General features: G+C 44.8%; 2 protein-coding genes across 2 annotated transcripts in view; one reads left to right on the forward strand and one right to left on the reverse strand.

Annotated features, from left to right (window-relative positions):
• niban2b (niban apoptosis regulator 2b) overlaps nucleotides 1–2614 on the reverse strand; it is a 36216-nt gene extending 33602 nt beyond the window's left edge. The window contains exon 1 of the mRNA XM_048982625.1: nucleotides 2265–2614. Within this exon, the coding sequence (XP_048838582.1) occupies nucleotides 2265–2319 (55 nt within the window). The 5' untranslated portion in view covers nucleotides 2320–2614. The remainder of the gene's footprint in view (nucleotides 1–2264) is intronic.
• A 635-nt stretch (nucleotides 2615–3249) lies between these two features.
• On the forward strand, nucleotides 3250–25289 carry LOC125712504 (syntaxin-binding protein 1-like). Its single transcript, XM_048982637.1, has 21 exons — nucleotides 3250–3500; nucleotides 3726–3865; nucleotides 11295–11344; nucleotides 11550–11631; nucleotides 11735–11811; nucleotides 12120–12198; nucleotides 12400–12503; nucleotides 14164–14312; nucleotides 14517–14601; nucleotides 15410–15540; nucleotides 16172–16279; nucleotides 16899–16959; nucleotides 17536–17601; nucleotides 17929–18009; nucleotides 18161–18299; nucleotides 19544–19653; nucleotides 19803–19904; nucleotides 19986–20071; nucleotides 20530–20684; nucleotides 22154–22260; nucleotides 23967–25289. The coding sequence occupies exons 2-21, from the start codon at nucleotides 3829–3831 to the stop codon at nucleotides 23979–23981; spliced, it is 1824 nt and encodes a 607-aa protein (XP_048838594.1). The 5' UTR covers nucleotides 3250–3500; nucleotides 3726–3828; the 3' UTR covers nucleotides 23982–25289.
• The last annotated feature ends 151 nt before the right edge of the window (nucleotides 25290–25440 follow it).

Genomic DNA, 25440 nt, shown 5'->3' on the forward strand with positions numbered 1-25440 from the left:
AAGAAGCAGTGGCCACTAGCACTTTGAGAGCAATAACAGCCGTAGCTGCGCAAGGCAGTGTCACCCGCTATGTCCCATTCATCAGCCTGAAGCGACTCGGCTGCATCCCGGGACTTGGATGAGTGAGTCTAGGGAACCACCAACAGCCCTGCTGTTGCCATGGCCGCCAAGTGGTCTGTGGTTTAACTAGGCTTCAAAGAGAATCTGTAAAACAGACAGGACTGCAGGAAACCATAAACAGAGGCATTCAGGCACACAGTGACTCCACAAAGTGGTGAGTGTAGAGAAGCCCCCCCCAGCCAGCTAAGAAGGGCTACCCCACCCAAGACTCCTTTCCCAAACTTGCTGTGACTATGGGGGCCGCAGGGTCTGAATCGGCTCCCTTCTTCCCAGGCCCCTGTCCCTTACAGCATTCCTGACATTCCTCAGCTAAAAAGCACTACTCCAAACTGGCCAGGATAGTCGGGAATGTCGGGAATGCCGGAGCCAAACTCCGGGGCCTGACCCTGAATCACCACCAGATCCACTCTGCTCCTGATCCAGTTCAGACTGTGATTCTGAACCTCAGGAGTACTGGAGGCCTCTGTGAAGTTAAAGGATTGTGTATGCCAGAAAACAGCACCAAAACAAACATCAGGGTGTCAGTCACACTCGGACCAAAGGGTGTTCCAGTCAAGACAGATCATTGCTATCTAATTAATCATCGGTGACAAATATGAACACTGTACTCACTCACAATAAGGATCTCTGAATCATTTTGATAATACTCTTAAAAGGTAAATTACTGAACATACCCCAGGTAAACATGCATTTAAAGTACAGGTTAGTTTCACATATTTTCAAAAGACACAGATATACACAGAATCATGAAGGCTGAAATTCCATACTGATAGCACAGGCTGTTAGAGGAAGTGAGGTCATATCTATTTCGAGCAGACTAGGAAGTGGTTTGCTTCCTCCAAAACAGGGCAGTTAGCCTACATGTTACTTTAAATCTATTACAGCGTCAGTAGCATTGGTATCATCCTGATAATACCCCCTCATACTCATACCTATATATCTTCATGCAAAAATTGGCTGGAATCCAGCACAAGTCGAGATCTCGCCCGACTGCCTAGTCTGATGCCAACGTCCACATATCAACATTTTTAGGTTAACTACCTCGGTAAGGGTGTTCACAGAAATGTGCAAATGAAGAAAAGCGAACCAGCATCCTTGGTGGTTGCAACGTGGCCCCCACTAGCTGCAGTACTACCTAAACACAGCTCAACCATGCTAATGTTAGCGGGTAAGCCCACACCTGGACCGGTTAAGGCAGTCAGAGAGCCTGGGCTTTCGGACTGGCCTGTCCCACTGACCTATACCCCCTAAGGACACTAATGTCGGGGGCCTGACCCTAAATCACCACCAGATCCACTCTGCTCCTGGTTTGGTTCAGGCCGCCAGTTACTCCCTGCCACATTTAAACAGACACAGTGCACTTCCAAGACTTTTACCTAAACAGCTTACAGACAGCAAGGTGTGTGTGGGGGAGGCTCCTGGAGTTTCACAAGCTGCATATTTCTTCTTTTTCCCAAGGTAGGTGGGTGTGTTTCCATGCTGGGAGAGGAACTATTCAGTTAGCTCATGTCATTCACTCCGATCTAAAGAAGGCAGATGACTCAAGCTACATACTCCGCTTATGCATCGCGCACAAACCACCCGTGATATGCTGGATTACACCAGTGAGAGGAAATGTAAGACAATAGATGCCGACTGATGAAGCGCAGCAGTCAGATACATAGTTTTTCACGTATGGGCTTCCCGCAGAAGTGCAGGGGAGAGTGCGCGTGCCACGTAGCGCAAAAAAAATAGTATCACTAGAGGCACGAGGCAACATCTCGCGCTCGTGCGCAAGAATCAGGTAAAGCTCAGTCAACATCAATAAACTAATTAATGTGCATGAAGGTGGGATCGGGCGACACTCTAACCATTTTATTGCGTTTAACCACTCCCCCGTGTCGTTTTCTTAAACAACCCCCCATCTGCTAATTCGTCTAACCTTCTCCACGGCTACAGATGAACGAGTCTCGATCAGTTAATGAAAGTTCAGGGGGGGAAAGCAACATGGGTGTAAAAAAATGGTTACCAACTTACCAAGCTGCAAACTACGGATGTCCACCCCAGACCAGTATCTACTCGATAGGAGTAAAATTGTCGCACTGAACAGCTTAGTTACGCAAAGCACTTTCTAACCACCACATAAAAAGACATTAGTAACTTACCCGTAATCAGCTGCCGTTTACTCTCATCCAGGTTTGCCGACACTACATTCCCCATGGCGATAAGCAACCTAAAAAACCAGTACTCAAACTGGAAATCCTTTTGCCTTTACCCTAACAGCGACGTCCAGTGACAACTCCGAATCAGTATGGATGAATCTGCCCTTAAATATATCCTTTTTAACTGCCGAGGCATACAAAACTAGTTTTATCCGTAAGGAATTTTCGATTTCAACTTGTGTAAAGATATGAAGTCTTGAACACAATACTAAAGTTGCTATTAAAGCAGGAGACTCCGGTTGAACTGTGTCAGCAAACTAGAATATTATTCTCTCCACGCAAGACACACCCTCACTTCTAGTTTAACGCGCAGACTTTTTTTAAAGGGGCATTGAGGGTGGGGTCATGGAAATAGTAAAAAAGATTAATATGACATGTCGCCCGTAAGGTGAGGAATACACATTTTTCTCACAAAATCATATTACTGGAAGTCTAGTTGTTGAAATAAAAAAAAACGAAGAAACACGTGTAATGCATTGTGTATAAGGTATACCATTGCTGCCCAACATTTTCTTGTTTTCATGGAATATCTGGAATATATCGTTTAAATTCCCACATAGGATGCTAATTAAATCACTCAACAGATTATATTCGACCAGGGTGTAAAGTCAATTGAATTTAAACGAAATATTTGTGTTGCATTACCATCCGTGAACGTTCCGCGGCGCACTGGAGTAATTCCGATTTAAAACTATTCAAGAAATTAGCGGTTATTTCGCGAGGAAGAAACTAACGATGTGCCGAATTGTTATAAAATAGTAACGAATTTACTGAGCTTTAATCTGCACGTGATTAAAAATGTATATTAACTCTTCCTAAACAGAACGAAAGAATACCAGTAACTACTAAGATGCAATATCGTTTGAAAGGTGAAATGGTGAATCGTGCATATTTAATGGGAGGAATCATCGTACTGCAAACAGGATAATCAGATATCTACATGCATGTTGATTTGCTTGTGAGAATACTTAAAGTCCGTATGAATCTTGTACAGTGTCGGACATAATTAGCAAACTGTATTCTGATTTTTCCCCGCTGTAATTAGTATTGCAATAATAAGTGCACCGGACATATAACATCAAATATTCCAAAATCGTATTTTTGCAGCATTTTTCTTGCTGAAATATTGATGCTGAACACTAGAATTTGGCGCTGGTTCCCTCGTGCGGCACTGTGCAGGTACTGTCACCCAAATAAACTATTACAAAAGTAAGTTCACGTTTGAATTATATTTGTATACCAAAGGATGTAGGCTGTGTAATACCAAGAATAATTTGCATGCACAGTAATGATGAAAAAGCGACACCCGGCGCCCAAGACCGTTGGCGATAAGGGAGGTGGGACGCTTAGTATTACGGTAGGCAGAGACTCGGTGACGTCTCTCTGTCACCTCCCACCCCCCAGACTGAAGCTCAGCAATCAGCCGCGATGAGAGACTCACGTCCTAACCTCATAAAGGAAGGCTGGGAGGCCGAAGTACAGAAGGGAAGGCCAGGTAGCGTGCACCATGGCACCCATCGGTTTAAAGGCATTGGTCGGAGACAGTAAGTATGTTCTTTGTACTCTTTGCAGATCCTGCCCCCCCACATCCTTATTTTTTATTAAGAAGTATCACGAGGAGAAGCATCCTTATAAGTGAGCTGAAGGTGTGTAAGGACTGTATCGGAAGCACTCAAGTCTTGGGCGCTCATTACAGATTTTTGAAGATGGAAGCACAATTTATTAATAACATGTCGGAAAATACCGTTTCAGCAGAAGAAAAGTAACAGATTACAAGTCTTTCAACTAGCCCACCTAGAATTAAAACTCAAAATATTGCTTTTTCGTTAATAGTCTTTTAAAATTATTATTATTATTATTATTATTATTATTATTATTATTGTTGTTGTTGTTGTTGTTGTTGCATAAAGCGAATACATTGTGAAACCGGAACTGTATTTTATTAACATGACTGATTCCTGATTAGGTTCGACTAATCTCCCCAAAGGAGGTCAGAAAAAAAATCGTTTTTGATAGATACGTTACTCCCAGAGCGAGTTGTTTGTATTGTATTGTCATTCCTTTCTGAATTTCCAAATCTAACTCATGGATACCGATTTTGCAAATAGTGGATTAACATCGTTTGTTAAATTATTTTTATGTTTTACACGCTACAATAATAATGTTGCTATGACAAGTCACCTAAGATGTGCATTTTGGGTCAATTTGTCCCCAGGGTGGGTGTGAGAGTTAAGACACAGTGCTGTGTTACCATTAGTTAATTTCAGCATACTCTCATAGTTTATACCGGTGAGTTTGCGTCTCCGAGCATACTGTGGGGGCGTTTGCTTGGCAGCGCGGGGGGAGCCGCGCTCCTGACAGTGTGTCGCCCTGATGTACAGCGAACCTATCGGCTGTCACGAGATCTGAGTTCGTTTAATGCTTACGATTTTGATGTGTGTGCCATTATTAAGCATATGTGAGTTTCGGTGTCAGTGAAACTAATCTTTCTGGATGGAGATTAACGAAAAACAAAACAAAGTATGGTGTGACTGAATGGAATTGTATTGATATGTTCTTAAATATTAGACTATTTCTAGACAGCATTCCAAGACTGAAAAGGCAGACAACATTTCCTTGGCCTGGAAAATACATTTCTGAATAACACTGGTAAAAAGTATGCAGTTTGACTCATCTGATAAAATTGCACACAACAAAACATTGTTTAAATGTCTTTGTGTGTATTTTGATCTATTATGAATGATTTAGGTTTATTTTTGCAAGAGCACTGAAATGAACATTTGTAAGTTTTATGTGATTTAGCTTTAAGATAGTGACTGTTTAACTTATGTCGACTAAACAAAAAGCCTTTAAATTTCAGAACAACCCAATGTAATTAGCATTTAATTTCAAACAAATAAGCTTTGCATATTCTTTATATACTCCCTCAAGGGTCTGTCAATTATACCCTTAGCTGTAGGTAATTGTACCTTTGATAGGTCATTAATGCCATTTTTACCTTTTGGATGTTCCTCAGAGTCCATTTCTGTACCTTAAAAGGTACAAATACATCGGTACAGTATCAGTAACAAGCAAAAGTACAAAATTACGCCTTTTTTCCTGAGGGTATATACCAATGCTGTATTTACACATTGATGGAAAGCTTTATTGGTTTAATTTGTTGGTCATTTATAAAAAACAAATGCTATAAATGCTAAGGAAGAGTGCAAATATGAGGGAAATAAAAAAATATTTTTCTTGTGTGTGGATTGTCTTTGAAGAGCCCCACTACCACATTAAGCCGAGAATTGGCTCAAGTTGACGGGTAAGAAGATTAGGAGTGGAGATGTCTCCTGTACGTGACGGGCAGCACGCAAAGGGCTGATCAGGAAGGCTTTGCCTTATCAAAGCAGACGGAGAAGAGCAGAATCCCACAGCTCTGGTGAAGACCCTGGGTGCTTGATTCTGGAGCCCCGGGAATGATGCCCCTGTCTCACAGAGCCGTGGTCAGACAGCTTTAACTGGGGTTTGCAGACAAAAGAGGCAATAGAATGGGGGGGCGGGACTCTGTAAGCTGCAGACAGTAGTGAGGTGTAGGGCTGAGGTTCTCGAAGTCCGGATGGGGACCAAACGTTGGTCTGAAGTACAAAAATACAATGACAAACCACCAAACTTCACACAAACGACACGATGTTGAAAACAATCAGAGGCCATTAAAAATTTACCATTTTTGTTATACACTGATGTCTATATCGAAGGCTATTGTTAATCCATTAAATTCATGAGATGCTGCTTTGTTATTGAAAATTGTTCCAGACCTCTGACTTTGAACAAAAATCTGATAGACAAACCCTGGTGTAGGGAGTGGGTGATTGGGCGAGAAGGGGCACAGTGACAGTGGGTGATTGGGCGAGAAGGGCATGACAGTGGGTGATTGGGCGAGAAGGACATGACAGTGGGTGATTGGGCGAGAAGGGGCACAGTGACAGTGGGTGATTGGGCGAGAAGGGCATGACAGTGGGTGATTGGGCGAGAAGGACATGACAGTGGGTGATTGGGCGAGAAGGGCATGACAGTGGGTGATTTGGCGAGAAGGGCATGACAGTGGGTGATTGGGCGAGAAGGGCATGACAGTGGGTGATTGGGCGAGAAGGGCGTGACAGTGGGTGATTGGGCGAGAAGGGCATGACAGTGGGTGATTGGGCGAGAAGGGCATGACAGTGGGTGATTGGGCGAGAAGGGGCACAGTGACAGTGGGTGATTGGGCGAGAAGGGCATGACAGTGGGTGATTTGGCGAGAAGGGCATGACAGTGGGTGATTGGGCGAGAAGGGCATGACAGTGGGTGATTGGGCGAGAAGGGCGTGACAGTGGGTGATTGGGCGAGAAGGGCATGACAGTGGGTGATTGGGCGAGAAGGACATGACAGTGGGTGATTGGGCGAGAAGGGCATGACAGTGGGTGATTGGGCGAGAAGGGCGTGACAGTGGGTGATTGGGCGAGAAGGGCATGACAGTGGGTGATTGGGCGAGAAGGGCGTGACAGTGGGTGATTGGGCGAGAAGGGCGTGACAGTGGGTGATTGGGCGAGAAGGGCGTGACAGTGGGTGATTGGGCGAGAAGGGCATGACAGTGGGTGATTGGGCGAGAAGGGCATGACAGTGGGTGATTGGGCGAGAAGGGGCACAGTGACAGTGGGTGATTGGGCGAGAAGGGCATGACAGTGGGTGATTTGGCGAGAAGGGCATGACAGTGGGTGATTGGGCGAGAAGGGCATGACAGTGGGTGATTGGGCGAGAAGGGCGTGACAGTGGGTGATTGGGCGAGAAGGGCATGACAGTGGGTGATTGGGCGAGAAGGGCATGACAGTGGGTGATTGGGCGAGAAGGGGCACAGTGACAGTGGGTGATTGGGCGAGAAGGGGCACAGTGACAGTGGGTGATTGGGCGAGAAGGGGCACAGTGACACTCATCTGGGTATTTAAAGTCCTGATGCTGCTGCTGACATGTAAACCGCTGTGAAGTTTGGTTTACAGCGAGCTAAGCCTCTGTGCCTGTGATCAGAAGGTCACTGGTTTGAGTCCCGGCCTCAGCAGAATATTCACATGCCTGTAGGACCCTAAGCCCCCAGCTCCCTAGACATTGCAAATTGACTGCTCCTTCACTGTGACCCCCCCCCCCCCCCCCCCCCACCACCACCACACTTGCTCTCACCTGCATATGGGTCTCATGGAGAGCAAGAGTGGGTAAGATGAAAAGCCAATCTTCCCCCAGGATTAATAAAGTATCACTCTTCTCTTTTGTATTGATGCCAGGAGGAAATTCTTGAACGCAAACCATCCCGAGGTGGTTTCTCAGCACCGACCTCTCAGCTGGCAGCTTAACACATTAACCGATTGTGCCACAGAAACTGGCTCAGATGGTGGCTCAGTTATTCATAGTCTGAAGTGACTTTTATTTGTAGAGAGGCATCGCCAGGGGTGTGTCAGGGTATGCAACCCCCCCGGCAAATCTTACTGTTGGGGCCCCAGGCAGTAGGGGGCGTGTCCATTACTTTTTCAGATTGAAAGGGCCGAGCCTAAGTCCCATGTAGCACTGCTTATAGGGAATAATGCTAGCTTGTTTTCCCCGTGGCGCCCAGCGCAGTGCAGATACTCAGATTCAGGATAAGCATTGTATAGAAGCCTTCATCAGATAGATCCATTTTATTGCCACAGTAAGTTGCATCAAGAACAGAATTCTCAGTTATAGCTTTTCCAAAGCAAACCGTGGCACTTATGAACACTGACACACAGGAGCAGATGTTATGAAGACAACAGCTTTATGTTTTTTTTTGGTCCCTATATTGCTGGCGGAATGGTGGCTCTGAGGCTAGGGATCTGTGCCAGCAATCGGAAGGTTGTTAGTTTGAGTCCTGTGAATGTTAGGAGTGATCCTACTCCCTGGGGCCTTGAGCAAGGCCCCTAACCTGTGTTTGCTTCATTCTGGGCATTATGGTTATTCTGCATCCAGCCCTGTGAGCCGGTCTTCCAACTTACAGGGAAATTTGTGGTTTGGTTGCAGGATTCTCACTCCAGCCACTGGAAAAAAAACTGACAGTGATCCTTTCGAGCTCGTGTGGTGCTGAGGTATCACCCACTGCTCCACTGCACTCAGGCTCTCATCCCTGAGCTGGTTTGTTGTGTGGTGGGTGTGGCAACGTGCTGCATTCAGCATGTGCCCCTTTACCTACCCTTTGCCAAACAGGCTGCCTAGTGGTTCAAAAACCACTCCGGCATTCATGGTGCAGCAAGTTCGAGTCCCTGGAAGGATCATGCAGCTATACTTCGTAAGAAAGGGGATTCATCTGATTTGTTTTCAGTAAAAATGCTATTTGTTTGAGCTAAGCAGTTTTGGATAAAAGCAGCTTAATAGTATATTACAAAAGTGACATACATATGATGTAATGTCCTCTACTGATGAATAAGCCTTAGATTCAGACTTTTTTTGTCGAGTATTAATGCCTCTTATTACGGTGATCCCACCTCTAGCTTTGAGGTCCTTGGGGGGATCTTGCCAGTTGTGTAGCTCACCATCAGTGAGGTATATTTGGGGGTGTTTAAACAGATCCTGCTTGAACCTGTGTTGTGAGCAGATTTAAGATCTGTATCTTTCCCCAAGCTGTCCACTTAATAACTTTCACCTGGACTTTGTGCGATGTCTAAGTGTTGGTTACATTGCATTGCCTGTTGTCTATCTATTTGTTATTTCTTATATAATGTTAGTTATATGCCATGTTGGGTGTGGCTGGACAAGTAAGCATTGCAGTGCACTTGTTGCACTTAGCCAAGAAAACATTTTGAATAAAGTATGTTTAGACTGGAATGTGTATTGCAACAGACCACTATTAAACATGAAACGCGAGGTTCACTGACTTACTGCAAAAACCTAACTCTCACATCAAGACCATAGCAGCTGCGTAGTTTGTCAGGGGTGTGGTGCTGTCTGAAATTTTGCCTAGTGTGTTGTCCTTTTCCCAGAATGCAACTGGCCAACTTCTATATGGCTTCAACCTGTGGGCAAGAAGGAGCCATCGTTTCTGTTGCCGCAACCAACAGATGAATCCCGCACAAGAGAAACGGGGTATTACCAAGCGACACCATCTGAAGGGCCTCTCACCCTCACAGATCGGGCCAGATGGTGTTTCAGAGTTTCACCTTCAGTGGATTAGTGGTATTCCGTGTTCTGAGAGACAGAGAAGTTGTTGTGCGAGGAAGTAGCCGAACTGGAGAGTAACTCCAGGAGGAATGTAGTCTCAGGGTTTTTTTCTGCTTGAGCTTCTCTGGGCCCAAGACTTGGGAAAAATAATAGGAGGCATTTGTGACAGCTGCTTGTCCCCTGTACAGATGGAACGCAAGTCATTATTGTTATTATTATTATTAAAGAGATTAAACCAGAGATTAAACCTAGACTCTACCGTATTATGCATCTGAGGAAATGCTGAACAAAATACAACTGCCATTCATACGTAAGTTGTAACGTAAGTTTTCATCTTGATTTCAAAATTACCGGCATTAATTTGCTGGTTATTTCTGCTGGTGACTGTTTGTCTTAGACTTCTTAAATTAAAGACAGCAATAATGCCACAGGAGTCCATGTATGGGCTAGAACTCACTGGGAAACCCTGGTTAAACCGAACGTTCAGGGTTAGTAAGTTTATCCACAGATGCTAGTGACATAGCTGCGTTAATTTATTTAAGAGATGCTTTTGTCTAAAGCGACAAACATATGAGGAAAACTTAGGGTCTGAAAGTCAGGTCTGTGTAGCAATTGGGGTTTAGGGCTTAGCTGAGGGGCCACAAGTGATATGATTTCTCTGGCAGTCATGAGATTTGAACCCATGTCCTTTTGGACACAAGCCCAGATCTATAAACCACAAAGCTACACCTGAGACCTTTTTTTTAATAAATTTAAATTTATATGTAAGTTCCAAAGATGATTGATTCTGGGAATTCAAGGTTGAGAGGGAGGAGAGGTGACCGGCTGGTGGGACATCACGACACTGTGAAAATCACTGTGCGAGTGTGAGGATGAAGATCTTGTTTTCCAGGTGTCTGGAATGTGGAGCATGGAGCTTCCTGGTTGCTTCGAAATTCCTCTGCACGTACGGAGGTGCAACTTTGCACCAGCTGAGTGCGACTCAGCCCTGTGACTTGCAGGCTCATTGTCCTTCTGTTAATCCGTCATCTACTCCGCGTCTCTGTGTTCTAACCGTGTTTTCTAGCTCTTTATGTAATTGCTGTGTGGGGGAGGGAAAGCCCCGGAAAATCCGTTAGGCTGCAGGATTCCTCAGCTCTGACATTCCCCTTATTATCTATATGATTTATTTCTGTCCTCTAGCTCATAGTCCCCAAGCTTTTCAGCCCACCACCCCTAAAACAACAAGCCTGAGTCTCGCGACGGCCACTAGCTGGTCTGTCTGTCAGCATATCTGAATAACAAAACCTAAGGGACGCTCAATTGCACACAAAGATAAATATGTAAAATAAATATAGATTCAAAAATAAGACATGCATCATAACAATCAAAATGAATTAAATCCTGTGTTCTCTACCACGAAGTATGGTCACAAATCAGAAGCCATAAACATGTTTATGGAAAGATGGACGATCCAGGGTGCAGCTTGCAAGAACAGGGGTTTTATTAGTAAGACTGGACAAAACAAGAAAGCAAAAGACACCACAAGGGTCTAAATACAGGCAGGTGGAAAACAAGAACTAAATCAGGGAATAATACAGGAACAAACACAGCAACTGACCCAGCATGTACATATAAGACAGAGCAAACGCAGGAACAACCACAACATCCGACTGAAGACTAAAGTTGAAGTTTATGTGAGGGTGATGTACAGCTCAGTGGGTGGGATCTGTGCCCATATCCGGAAGGTTGTGGGTTCACATCCCAAGACTGACATAGTGAAAAGACAGCTGTGACTAACACTTACCTTTTGTTCAACAGAAATTATGAACGAAGTTATTAAAAAAGTCAAAGAGAAGGGAGCATGGAAGGTATGAATTCTGTGAATTTCTCTTCCCATCATTGCAATATCCCCCTTCAGTTCATGTAACAGTTAGCATTAATAGTGGTAAAAAATTATAGCTTTTAAATCGTACTTGTCATACTAGCATGTCAGAAGTTGGAATGTGTTAGACTCCACCCCACCCCTGCTAATCAGCATTTGCCCCACCCCTGATAATCAGCTGTTGGTTCTAGGTGCTGGTGGTGGATCCGCTCAGCATGAGGATGCTGTCGTCCTGTTGCAAGATGACTGACATCATGCCTGAGGGCATCACCAGTGAGTGTTTCTCCCAGGGTGGCTTGTTTATGGGATCCCAGGCGTGATGCTTCCTTCACATTACTACTCCTTCCCTTTCTCTCTCTTTCTCTGTCCTCTACAGTAGTTGAAGACTTACACAAGAGACGTGAGCCCCTCCCAAGCCTGGAGGCCATTTATTTTATCACTCCCACTCAGCAGGTACAGGGTCTTGACACAAGATGCACACACAACACTCGTCACACCTTGTACACCGAAAAGGGCAAAATACACGAGGAAGCTCCATTGTATCTCAACTCAGTGCTCAACTCAGTCACTTTCTTCTAAAACACTTTAACACCTTTAGGGTAAATACTGCAGCTTTTGTGCTCTCATTTCCATTATGTGCGGCGCTGTGGTCTTGGTGGTTGTTACCATGAGATCATAGGATGGTGGTGCTGGTTTCTGGCTATAGACCTGCCTTGGAAACCCGTCGTCAGTGTCACACCTGTGCTGTCTTCACCCTACAGTCGGTACAGGGACTGATCTCAGACTTCGTCGACCCCCGGTCTCCACAGTACAGAGGAGCGCACGTCTTCTTCACTGACTGTGAGTGCCAAAAAGCAGCGCGACCTTTGTGTAATCACCTGCCTGCCATATCTGACACTCACATGTTACGGCAATGAAGCTTATTGAACTGGTGAAAAGGAGCACCTGAGTCTGACTTGGCATGCTTGTACGTAGCCCGTGGAGTTCCTTGCCTCATGCCGCCCTGTCGTCACCCTGCCGCATCCTTACTCGCTCTTACAGCATGTCCTGACCTCCTGTTCGATGATCTGGTGAAGTCCCGGGCCTCCAAGAAAATCAAGACCTTGACAGAGATCAACATCGCCTTCCTGCCCTGTGAGTCGCAGGTAAGACTCTGTCACGCTGCCCTGGCAATTCCCAGGAATTTCAACACAGAGTGGGTGGGTGGGGCTCGGAGAATAAGGATATGAGGAAGGCAAGCAGCCAAGTGGTACCTGAACCCATGGAATGTTCCAGAACAGCTTAAGCTGGGGGTTGACCCACAAACCTCCAAATTAATCCAAATGCTGTTTCTCAGTGGCCATTGGTGAGGTAGAGGGATAAGCTGAGCATGTGACTCTGAGCAGATGGACCTGGGTACAGAGGGAGGGGTTGCAGAGTGAGGACCTATAAACAGCGGGGTGGAAGGAGAGAACGGTTCTCTGATGGGGAGTTATTGTCAGATAGTATAGCCCAGTGATTCCTAATCCGGTCCTTGGGGATTTGCAGACAATATATGTTTTTGCTTCCAGTTTTTCTCTGACAGGGAGCTGGGAAGGAGCAAAAATGTGGAACATCTGTGGGTTCCTGAGGACCGGGTTGGGAAACACTGGTGTAGTTTACAGCAAGCAGTAAGCCTGTGGAACAGAAAGAGAGAACAGAACAAAGCAACACATTTTAGTCAGCTGTAATTTAATAATGCAGGTTTTAAAATTTTCAAGACGTGCCTCTGAAGATCTCCTGACCCTGCTGTATGTGCTCCCTGTATCTGATGGTTGCTAAGGAGTTAATATCCACCAAAGAGGATTAAATTCTCTCATGTATCAACTATCTAGATAACAGGACAACCATGGCGCCCCCGCCTGTCCATCTCTGAAGATAACATTTCATAGGCAGGGGATACTGGATAATCACAGAAAATAAGACTAAATATTTGGAACTCATTAGACGACCCCTGACCCATGTTTATTCATGTTACTATACAGTTGCTTAAATTACTTCGATGTTGGTTTTAAAGATAATGTCTTATAAATTCATATTGTGTTTCACATAGATTCTGCATTAACTCCCAACAACCAAAAGTTACACCAGCTTAGTAAGAGACAGACAGGCTTAGGGAATGATCTATAATGTCTTTATTGCGCTTTTTATTGTGTAGGAAGACTGGCTTGTTGCACTTATTATTGCTTATTGTTATTCATGGCTATGTGTTACCCAGCAATCATGTGCATAACGAAATGTACATTCCTAATGGATTTACATTTTATCCTTATAGGCACAACTGAAAAGAAAGAAAAAATATATAAGCATGCCTTCTGTGCGGTTTGCATGCTACATACTCTCGGGGCATCTGTGTTAATGATCTGCACAGGTGTACTCTCGGGGCATCTGTGTTAATGATCTGCACAGGTGTACTCTCTGGACAGCTGTGTTAATCATCTGCACAGGTGTACTCTCGGGGCAGCTGTGTTAATGTTCTGCACAGGTGTGCTCTCTGGACAGCTGTGTTAATGTTCTGCACAGGTGTACTCCTTGGACAGCTGTGTTAATGTTCTGCACAGGTGTACTCTGGACAGCTGTGTTAATGTTCTGTACAGGTGTACTCTCTGGACAGCTGTGTTAATGTTCTGTACAGGTGTACTCTCTGGACAGCTGTGTTAATGTTCTGCACAGGTGTGCTCTCTGGACAGCTGTGTTAATGTTCTGTACAGGTGTACTCTCTGGACAGCTGTGTTAATGATCTGCACAGGTGTACTCTCTGGACAGCTGTGTTAATGTTCTGCACAGGTGTACTCTCTGGACTGCTCGGATGTATTCCAAAGCTTTTACAGCCCTTACAAGACTGAGATGAAGAACCCAATCATGGAGAGGCTTGCTGGTCAGCTTGCAACCCTGTGTAGTACCCTGAAGGAGTACCCCTCCATCCGTTACAGAGGGTGAGAGTGCAGAGGCAGGATATGCTTTTATATTACATCTGATAAATGTAAGACACGTCCAGAGGGCTGTTTGTTCTGCCACAGGTTCAATGCCCAGTACTCAGTAGGTCTATTTCTATGGTAGTAACTTGCAGATTTTTATGTAGTGAGCCACACTTTTGGGTTTAGAGTGTGTAGTTACCACCCCCATTTGTCCAAACGCAGGGAGTGCAAGGACACTGCCACACTGGCACAACTGATCCAGGACAAGTTGGATGCATACAAGGCAGACGACCCCAGCTTGGGAGAGGTGAGGGGGGAGATGGGTGGGAGATCATGCACAGAAGGAGCCCCTAAGCGAAGATGGAGAAGAGGAAGCAGGAGAACATGAAAAAGAACGAGAGGGATTGATGTCGGCTGTGATACGTAGGGCAACAAGAGGCATACAACCCGTAATGGATGCCTCTTTAGCAGATAATTGCATTTCTGCCATGTCCACTGTCTTATTTGAGAAAAAAATTTGATGCAGATGTTGTATGTCACCTTAAGTCATAAGTGGAGTTTGCACTTGGTAATGGGGGAGGCAAAAACCCCCATCCTTTACTTTATGTATTAAAGCACAATCTGAAGCACACATAACCTATTACAACCTATTATTTTGTCTATGTACAGGGTACCAGCAAACCATTTATGTCAGGGGTGTCCAATCTGCTGGGTTTGAACCCCTGACCTACAGGTTACCCCAAAAACCTGCATACACACTGGCCCTTTGAGGATAAGATTGGACACCCCTGGTTTATGCAAAGGTGCAAAGTGCCAACATAGAACATCCATCCATCCATCCATTTTCCAAACCGCTTATCCTATTGGGTCGCGGGGGGTCCGGAGCCTATCCCGGAATCAATGGGCACGAGGCAGGGAACAACCCAGGATGGGGGGCCAGCCCATCGCAGCAACATAGAACATGGTCTTGTCAATTAATTGCAGTTTTTGACTTAGGCCACTGGGAGTGCACTGCTTGTAAATACAGCTCACACTGATTGACGGCTGATTTACCGAACTGGATTATGAAAACACGGTACCCTTCGCTCCTCCGGTTCCGCTGCATCTTCCTGCAGGGTCCTGATAAAGCCCAGTCGCAGCTGCTGATCCTGGACCGAGGCTTTGACCCTGTCTCCCCACTCCTGCACGAACTCACGTTCCAGGCCATGAGCTACGACCTGCTGCCCATCGAGAATGACGTCTACAAGTCAGTGCTCATGCTTTCAGGCTCTCACACTCATGCAAGAAATCTTATGTCAAATCTATATTATTCCGTTATAAGCCTAAAATTATCCACATCAAAAGCATTGCGGCAGTTTCTAAACCCTACAGATTATTTACAAGGTAATAGAAGTGGTAAGTTAATTATGCATGAGTTGTCATCCAGCTAATGTTGAGTGCAGAATTATATGGTTTAAGTAGCTCTTCCTAATGCCAATCACGCCTCGATTTCTTTCTTTTGCGAGACTGCCAGCCTTGCTGAGCTTGTCGGCCTGCACTTCCCATGCTGTCCATTGAGTCTCCTTTTTGGGTCCCTATTGCTCATTCCAGGTCTCTCTCTCTGTCTGTCCATTGAGTCTCCTTTTTGGGTCCCTATTGCTCATTCCAGGTCTCTCTCTCTGTCTGTCCATTGAGTCTCCTTTTTGGGTCCCTATTGCTCATTCCAGGTCTCTCTCTCTGTCTGTCCATTGAGTCTCCTTTTTGGGTCCCTATGGCTCATTCCAGGTCTCTCTCTCTGTCTGTCCATTGAGTCTCCTTTTTGGGTCCCTATTGCTCATTCCAGGTCTCTCTCTCTGTCTGTTAATTTCTGGCCACCCCTCCAAACATGTCCATCTCAGGTATGAGACCAGTGGCATGGGAGAAACCCGGCTGAAGGAGGTTCTGCTGGACGAGGACGACGACCTGTGGGTGACCCTACGTCACAAGCACATCGCTGAGGTGTCCCAGTGAGTCCCACCATCCCCTCAAGCCCAGACGGCCTCTGTGCTACACTGATCACATCAGTGACACAAACTGGCCTATCAAAAGCATACGCTGGTTCTAGTCTATATTCCTTTATCTGAAGACAAACCCCATGGTCACCAGCTCCCCCACATCTGACGCGACACTCACGCTTTCAGACTCACGCTCACATAAGAAATGTTACGGTAAATCTGTATTATTCCACCATAAACCTAAAACTGGGTACGTCAATTATGTTGGGACAGATGCATGTGTGTGCAGACTCACTCCAGCCAGCTGGCCAAAGTTGACAACCCTGAAACCCAAAAACAGCTATGAGCTTTACTCAGGAAGGAGAAGTTTGCTCGTCTAGTGCCGGGTTTAGACGAAACTAGTTCTCAATTTGTATTATGAAAAGAGGATGCTGACCATGTCTCAAAAAGTTCACTAACAGGATTGGGTCATCAACACTTGCCAATAGCCATTGCTATTGTCTTTATGGTTCTGTATGATTTTTCATGCTTGTGCCTCTTCTCTTGAACCTCTTTAGATGTTTGTAAGAAATTCTGATCTTTCTTTGTTCTTTGTCTCACATCACTCTCTCCCATTCACACACACACACAGGGAAGTGACTCGCTCTTTGAAGGAATTCTCTGCCAGCAAAAAGATGAACACCGGAGAGAAGGTACAGGCCTTACACTCCCCCAGTTCCTGAACCAAGAATGTCCCCCCCCAGCCACAGTTGTTATTAGGAGTCCCTTAACCTCTGAGCACCTCACCGCTCACCCCATCACACTAGTGACGGCTCTTAGAGTATGTTGCTATGCAGTTTGTCTGTTGACTGCATGAATACTATTGGAAATTAAAAGAACGAAGAGGTCCCACAAAGACTGTGTGTGTGTGTGGGTTATGTGTCAGACCCTGCCCATCCCATCCTCCCGTGTGCCACGCCCCCCTCGCTACCTCGTGTGGAATCCCCGTGTTACCAGCTGCTTCTCGTTGTTAATTAGTCTGATGCATTTAAGTCCACGTTTGAGTATGTTTCCCCTGTCTGGTGGACTCTGCCTGTTCTCTGCCTGTTTCATGGTCCTGCTTGTCTTCACCCTGAATTAAACCATGCCCCATTGGAACCATGACAGTTATGTATATATTACATTGTGAAGACCACATGTCCCTACAATGTGATAAAAACATGTTATTTTGACATTGTGGAGACCGTTCTTTTGAGTCCCCATGCAGTTCGTGTCTCTGTGTCCTACAGACTACCATAAAGGACCTCTCCCAGATGCTGAAGAAGATGCCTCAATACCAGAAGGAGCTGAGTAAGGTGAGCATGTCATGTGATACCTGCTGATTAAGTAACTTCATCCAAAAGGATGCAGTACAGTCTCTGGAGACTTCATACTTTTAAAACGAGCTATTTTTTACTTTTACTTGAGTAGGATTTCACTGGATGACTTTTACTGTTACTTTAGTAGCTTTTGGCTGTGTTAGATGTACTTTTACTTAAGTATGAAATTCAAATACTTTTTCCACCCCTACTACAGTAAGTGCTAACTAGGTTACTCTAGATGTGACCCACGCTTGGTGAAACCCTCGGACAGGGTTGATTGTTGTAGCTAAACTACTTAGCTTGGTTTTTGCGTTCTTTCAGTACTCTACTCATCTTCATCTGGCTGAGGATTGCATGAAGCACTACCAGAGCTCTGTGGACAAGCTGTGTCGCGTGGAGCAGGTAATCACACCAGAACCTCAGTCACCATTTCTTTCTGCATGACACACCGATCCGAAAAATAAACAAGATCAAACAAGCAAGCTTTGAATTTCTGTCTCCTGCGTTGACCTCTGAACTTTCTTGCTCCATAAACCACGTGCCACCGTCCTAGGACCTGGCCATGGGCACTGATGCAGAAGGAGAAAAGATCAAGGACCCCATGAGGACCATTGTTCCCATCTTGCTAGATGCCAATGTCAGCACTTATGACAAGATCCGCATCATTCTGCTTTATATCATCCTCAAAAACGGTGAGATGCATGTATATACACAGTAGAAGTGGGGACTTGAGTCACAGAGTCATGATTTGATCGACAAATTTCATGACTTGTGACTCGATTCTGAAAAATTGATGGAAAGACTTGGACTCGACTTGGACTTGAGGGTAAATACTCGAGACTAGGACCTGACTTGGACCCTGTGACCCTGTGTTAATTTTATCATATCACATTTGAACATTTGAAGTATTACCTCTCTGCAATCTGCATTTTTAATTGCCTCAATGCAAGGTCTCCTGAGATAGCTTTTTGGAAAGATGCATCACTATCTGCTTATAAACCGATTGGGTGAAAAAAATTGGGTGAGGATAACTGTGAGTGGACACTCTCTTATCAACCTCCCTCTGTCTATAAAGAATGTATCCTACTATGTACTGTGATGGGTTTTTGCTGCAGCAAGTATCAGTCACTAAAGGTATAAAATCTGGCATACGTAGGGACTCAAGTTACATGACTCATGACTCCACTTGGACTTGAGTCATAAATTTGATGACTTGTGACAGCAAAAATGGAAAGACTTGGACTCAACATGGACTTGAAGGTACCTGCCTTGACACTTGACTCAGACCGCAATTTTTTGACTCAAGACTTGACTCGCCAAGGAACGACTTGTTCCCATCCTTGATACACACATACTCAAATGTACAGATGTGTACAGTCACATTGGATGCGATGGTTCCATTTAAAATGTTCAAGATGCTTAAGTGAAGAGTTAAGGTTATTTATATCGGCAGTGACCCATACACAATATAAGCAGGGTTGAGGGGCCCCTGCAAAGAGCTTCCCTAGGGGCCATCCCCACACTGGGCCCCTAGACAACTTTATCTGCTTGGAACAGGAATTGTTAACTGCATGAAAAGTATTGTAAATGAAAAGAATGAAAAGGCCCACCAAAGACGGGTGTGTGTGCTTGTGTGTTGGTGATGTATATATTACATTGTGGGGACCACATGTTCCTACAGTGTGATAGAAACTTGTTATATTGCCCTTGTGGGGACCATTTTTTCTTCCCCACAAGGGCAACTCAATTTTATAAAAAATCTCTGACTGCAATCAAAAAATTACAAATCTTGCACCTTGTTTAGTTATGTTTAAGGTTAGGGCTGGGTAGGGGTTAAGGTTGACAATGTTGGGATTAAGGTCATGCCCATAGACATGAATGGAAAGTCCCCACAAAGATATGAATACAAACGTGTGCGTGTTTATGTGTGTGTCAGGAATCACGGAAGAGAACCTGACCAAGCTCCTACAGCACGCGCAGATTCCCCCAGACGACAGCGACATCATCCTCAACTTGGCCAACCTGGGTGTGCCCATCATCTCAGACGTGAGCCCCCCTGTGTCATCACCCACCCCCACGGGGCACCGGGTGCTGGAGTGAGAGTGTCGCTGAGTGACTTAGCGGTTCAGTGATGTCGTACCTTCAAAGGTGTCTGTATGTTGGTCCAGCCGGGTTCCACCTCTGTGCCTCCGCAGCCCAGCGTGCGCCGACCCAAAAGACCTGACCGCAAAGAACGCGTCAGTGAGCAGACGTACCAGCTGTCCCGGTGGACCCCCCTGGTTAAGGACCTCATGGAGGTAAGTACAGTATCCGGTCTTACTGGCCCCAACTCCACCACCAATCCAGCGGCTTTCAGCTGTGTGCCGCCATTCCGTCAGGAAGCCATGGAGGACAAGCTGGACCCCAAGCAGTACCCCTTCATCTCCACACGCAGCCCTTCTTCTCATGGAGGTACCACTGGCAGGTGGGCGGAGCGAGGCCTTGCGTTGTTGTTTTAATATTGATCCACCATGGCTGTCGTACAGACGATTTAGCACTAGTGTTCCATTAGTGTACTTTTCCAGCAGTGAGAACAAATGTTTATGAACACAAACCAACGTATCTAACTAAAAAGGTATTGCAGTAGCAGCCAACCAGAAATTGTGACAAATTAACAGCTAGACCCCCATTATATCCATATGAGGGCAAAATTTTGTTTTGTAAGACCTCAAAGAACTCAAACCTCAGCAAACAGGTAAGAACATGTCTAAACATTGGATCAGTTTAGCTTTACATTTCAGGTGTAAGTTAGGTTATTTAATCTGGTATTTGCAATGACTTGCAATGACTGAATTTGTAGATTATATCTAATTTCATGTGAAGTCATATATGAGGATGTATGACAGATAAGAGAATAAATAAACTAAATAACCCCCCCCCCAGTGCTCGGTACGGACAGTGGCACAAAAGTAAGCCCCCTGCGGAGGTGCGAGCGGGCCCCCGCTTCATCGTCTTCATCATCGGGGGGGTGTCCTTCAGTGAGATGCGCTGTTCCTACGAGGTGACACAGGCAAGCGGCAAGTGGGAGGTCATCATTGGTGAGTCGGCAGCTGAGGGGGCGGGTACAGGAAGGAGTAGAGGGGGGGGGGGCACTTTCACTACAGGACCTCAGAAAACCATGGATTTGAGTCGCACATACACCAAAGTTGCAAGCCGAATACAAAAACGATAAAACAAAACAAACTTAATTTTGTATAACTGGTAAGGGTACAGGTTCGGCAGATGGTCTGAAGTCCTTTATTACTTGAATAGTTTAATAACTTAATAGTGTAACATGGTTCACTTAGATTGTCAGCGACTCAAATCCACGATTGACTCAGATGCTGTAGTGACAGGTACAATGCAAATGTTAAACAGGCATGCAGACCAATCCAGTCAGTGAAGAGGGAGAGGTCAGAGAGTGGGGAAATCTACATTCTGCGTATCTTAATTAGCTCCAGTTAAGTGTGGAAGGTTTGGACTCGTAACAGGGGCTGCAAAGAAGCAAAGCTGACAGGGGGTCCAGTCTGAGAACAACTGAATAGCAACAGATGTATTGTTCAGTAGGTTACAAATCTGTGTCCACATCCAGAAGGTTATGGGTTTGAATCACATGATTGGTGGAATAATCTTACCACGGCTGGGCCTTAAGCAAGGCCTTTAAACCACCGAATGCTGACTGACCCTAATTTTCCGACCCCAGACTTTCGACTTCTGTATGTCTCTTTGGACAAAAGCATCAGCTAAATAAAACGACACGTATCAGAGTAAAAGAACTTCCCTTTCACAGTCATACCTTTATCAGCAATATTAATGCAGTAGAATAACCTGACCTACAAGGGGACGCTGTCATAGCGTCACATGTTTTAATGCAAATAGTAACTTTATCTATTTCTCAGGTTTATGTTACGTAAAGGGAAAAAAAAAAAAAAGATCCGACATATCGTCCTGTTTGAAAATGTGACTTTAAGTGTGTTGTATATTTGTATAAGAATTTGCACATTTAACTTAAATATAATTAATGCTTGGTTGCAAACGCTATTACGAATTGTAAATGTTAGCCACCAGGGATACTCATGTAAACTAGAGATGCTGCATTGCAATTGAATTTAAGTGAGAATGTTTTCAGACAATAGAAAATTCTCTTAGAGGAACTGTGATCGTGTGGAATCAAACGGTGGAAAGTTAACAGCTTTGGTCAGAGTTACACAGAGTGGTGATTCCCAACTCTGTCCTTGGGAATCCCCAAGGTTTTTTCTTCCTCCCAGCCCCCTGTCAGACTGCATATTTTAGCTCCCTATCCAGAGAGCTGGGAAGGAGCAAAAACATGGGCTGTCTGCGGGTCCCCGAGACCCTGGCATAGAGGATTTAATGCAGATACAAATGTGTAATGATGTCTTCATCTTCCATCTTCATCATGGCTGAATGAGAGTGATAATGGATGGAGGTCTTGGCTGCCTGGTCCCTCACCAAAGGCACGGGGTTCAAAGGGTGGAGATGAGCTGGTGGGCCTTTGTCTTTCCTGCAGGTTCCACACACACACTGACCCCTAAGAGATTCCTCATGGACCTGCGGCACCCCGACTTCGTGGACCCCAGTGAGCCCCACGAAGAGGATCCTGGACGAGCCAATAAAGTAAAGGCAGTCAGTCAAGCTGATCCCACCCCGTTTTCATCCTCCACTCGCTCCACATGTCATGTGACTGTAACCCAAGGCTCCCATTGGACATATGGATACCAGAAAGACCTGTGATTGGTGCTGTTTGACCCAGATGACCTGGTCTCCTGTTTTCCTGACCCCATTCCTGAATCCTGACAGGTGTATTAAATACCCTCTCCTTTGGCCACCCTGGGTGATACGGGGCCCTACATGTTGACTGATTTAATAGATAAGTTGCTAAAAATGTGTTTAGTCTTTTGAAATGTTATTGGGAAAAGCAAAGCAGGTTTTTGAGGGTCTTGTGGCTGGAAGTGTTGAAAATGCTTATTTTGTCCTATTGAAGAATTCTGTCATTAACACTAGTTTCAGGAAGTCAAAGGTGATTGTTCAGGCAGGGTTTCCTTCATCTTTAGAAAAGTTCAGCTCCTCTCCAGTCTGCCAAACTTTACATTCCTGCACCTTCTGTGGGCCATTGTGGGACAGCTTAGTTTTTTTTAAATCTGAGCAAAAACGATTGTCTGACAGAGAGGCACAGGAGCCCGGCTCTAATGGAGCCGCCTCCTGCCCACGTCGCCGTTTCTCAGCAGATACGTATCTTATGGATGAGCTCAGTGCTCCCTAAATCCTGATTCGGGTTCTGCTGGCAGAATCCAACATTTCTAAGGCCACAGTACATAAGAATAATGTGAAACAGGAGGTACCGGGAACAACCAGAAACCAGCCAGATAAAAGGCAGAAGCGACTTCCTAATGTCAGAGACGACCGTTAAGAGTTTCTCTTAAATCGGAGGATGACATCAAGTGGCCTTCAAAAGGAATGGGAAACATTAAGTGCAGGTGGGAAGTGCAGTGCTAGGATAGTTTGTATCAGGCTTCTAGAATCTGGGCTGAAGTCCCAAAAAACAAGGAAGAAGCTCTTCATTAATGAGAAACAGGGAAGGACCAGGCTGCAGTTTGCGATATATATACTGACACACTCATTGAGAAATGAGTCGAACAAAAAATTGTGCTGTGGTTTCTTCATTTTTCCCATGGCTGTATCACCTGTGGGACTGTGCGTGTTTGTGTGGGCATTTGTGCAGTGTTATCCTGAGAGAATAACTTAGTATAAATGGTTTTGTTAATTATTGTATTATAAATTATAATTTGGTCAGATTTGTTTGTAAATCAAATCCATTATGAAGTGAAAAATCCATCCTGTGTGACTTTGCTACCCAAATGACGCGAATATCAGCAAATATTTAATTGCTGGGTTTGAAATGATGCATTTCCATTACCAGTTAAATGTTGTTACACTGTTACATTTGGCCTTATTGTGATTAAGTTGCAGTTTACTGATGTTTACTGAGTTTAATGAAGCAGTTTACTGTCTTCCCCGGCCTCTGGTGATGCAGATCTGGCCCCATGTCATGCATGCTTATCTATTTCACTGGGACCGGTGTGTTTGGTCTCATTTTTAATTGCTGCAAATGTTTGTCCAGTTCAGACGTCGCTCTCAGTTGGACAATAGTGCCTCCAACCTCCCTTGTTTTCACAGTTATTACAATGTGTTTTTAGATGATTTGCTAAATGTCTGTTTAGTCTTTTGAAATGTTACTGGAAAAACAAGGCAGAATTGTAAAGGTCTTGTGGCTGGAAGTATAGAAGCTGCTGTTTTCACCTCTCTGTCCCTCTGCGCCTTAGGAACCCACATCTTAACCCCCTGCTCAACGCCTCAACAACCTCAAAGAGACAAGAACAGAACTGGAGGAGGAGGAAACCAAAACAGACCCACTTTCATCTCTCATGACCGTCCCCTTTATTCATCACTTTCACGCCTCCTCCTGATTACTTTCATTCCTTTCCTTCAGTGCTTTTTATGCCTATCCTTCATCCCTCGTTCATCCCATTCTTTCATTTCTCCATTCATAACTTTCCTTCATACTCTTTTTAATTTACCATTATTTGATCCTATTGTTTGTGTGTTAGAGGCAGATTGCAATAGAGAAAAATGCATAACATAAGCATTTATACTCTTTGCAAGGAATTTTAGGATATTATTATACAGACCCATTTAAATTAATATCCAATTATCTTTGCTATAGGAAGCCTAACTGTTTAAATACTAGGTGTCCAGGATAAACAGCTGGATGATGTGTGGATGGGTGGAGAGAGAAACTGTAGTGAGGATTGAGTCTTGAGCCGTGTTACGTACTTTGCACCAGAGCAGGACTCACGTTTGCTCTAATGATACCCTTGGAGCGACGCGGCTCGTTAACACAGCGTGATAAAAGTACGAGCGGCCAGCTGAGAGCTTTGTGAAAGCTGACAGCCTTGGGATTAAGAGTGCACATGACATTTTGCAGCAATATTGACTTCAGACTAGATAGCCTAAACTAAAAGCAGGGCTTGAAAGGGAGATTGCATTTGTTTGAAAGGGAGATTTACTATGAAAATGCCATTTAGTGTTAAGAGCAATACATTTACCACATGCAAAATTTCCCAAAGACCCCTGTTAGCAACTTATATGCTTGGAACTGTTCAGTTGCATGGCTCCAACTATGTAAGTTGCTAATGTTGTTAATGACTATGCTTTGGGGAGAGACACCCCTAGACAGGGATTCTTGGGTATTGAGAGAACATATTTACCTCGATTTACATGCCAGTGGTACCACATGTATTTGTGTTTCAGCATCTGGTTCCAGTAATAATTTCCACCGTAGAATCATCGCCATTTCCTCAGGAAACATCGTAGCACCATGTGTTTAGCTGTGGTCAGTGGGAACCAAGGAAAATACTCAACAGTTTTCCCCACTTGTGAAATGAGTCCGCAAACTGAGCCGTTAATATGCCACCTTTACCCTTGTTTACTGTACGTTCTGATTGGATATTTTATGTTCCCTAGTGTCTCTGTTTTGTAATAGATAAGCCCCAGTTTTTTTGTGTAGGTTTTGCGTAGTGATCCTGCGATCTGTGTCTCCGCTGTTTATCAAAGAGAGAGCTTTAATAAAGAGATTGTACCCTTTACAGGGGTGTCTGCTCCTTTCGCTGTGTGGGGGGTGTCAGGTCAGCTGCACTGTGGTAATGTGTAGATGCAGCCAGTCCATTTGTGGTCTAATTACAAGACAGAGCCGGAGTTGTTCTCTGTGATTCATAATCCTGTCTTTGTCGGCATCCC

The sequence above is a fragment of the Brienomyrus brachyistius genome, chromosome 2 (assembly GCF_023856365.1).
Source record: "Brienomyrus brachyistius isolate T26 chromosome 2, BBRACH_0.4, whole genome shotgun sequence".
NCBI classification, from domain to species: Eukaryota; Metazoa; Chordata; class Actinopteri; order Osteoglossiformes; family Mormyridae; genus Brienomyrus; species Brienomyrus brachyistius.

Excerpts from the sequence above, each read along its gene's own strand:
- LOC125712504 (XM_048982637.1), top strand. The coding sequence starts at position 3,829 with ATGGCACCCATCGGTTTAAAGGCATTGGTCGGAGACA. Across the intron at positions 11,632-11,734 it reads CATGCCTGAGGGCATCACCA|TAGTTGAAGACTTACACAAG; the intron begins GTGAGTGTTTCT and ends TGTCCTCTACAG. Across the intron at positions 16,960-17,535 it reads AGATGAACACCGGAGAGAAG|ACTACCATAAAGGACCTCTC; the intron begins GTACAGGCCTTA and ends TGTGTCCTACAG.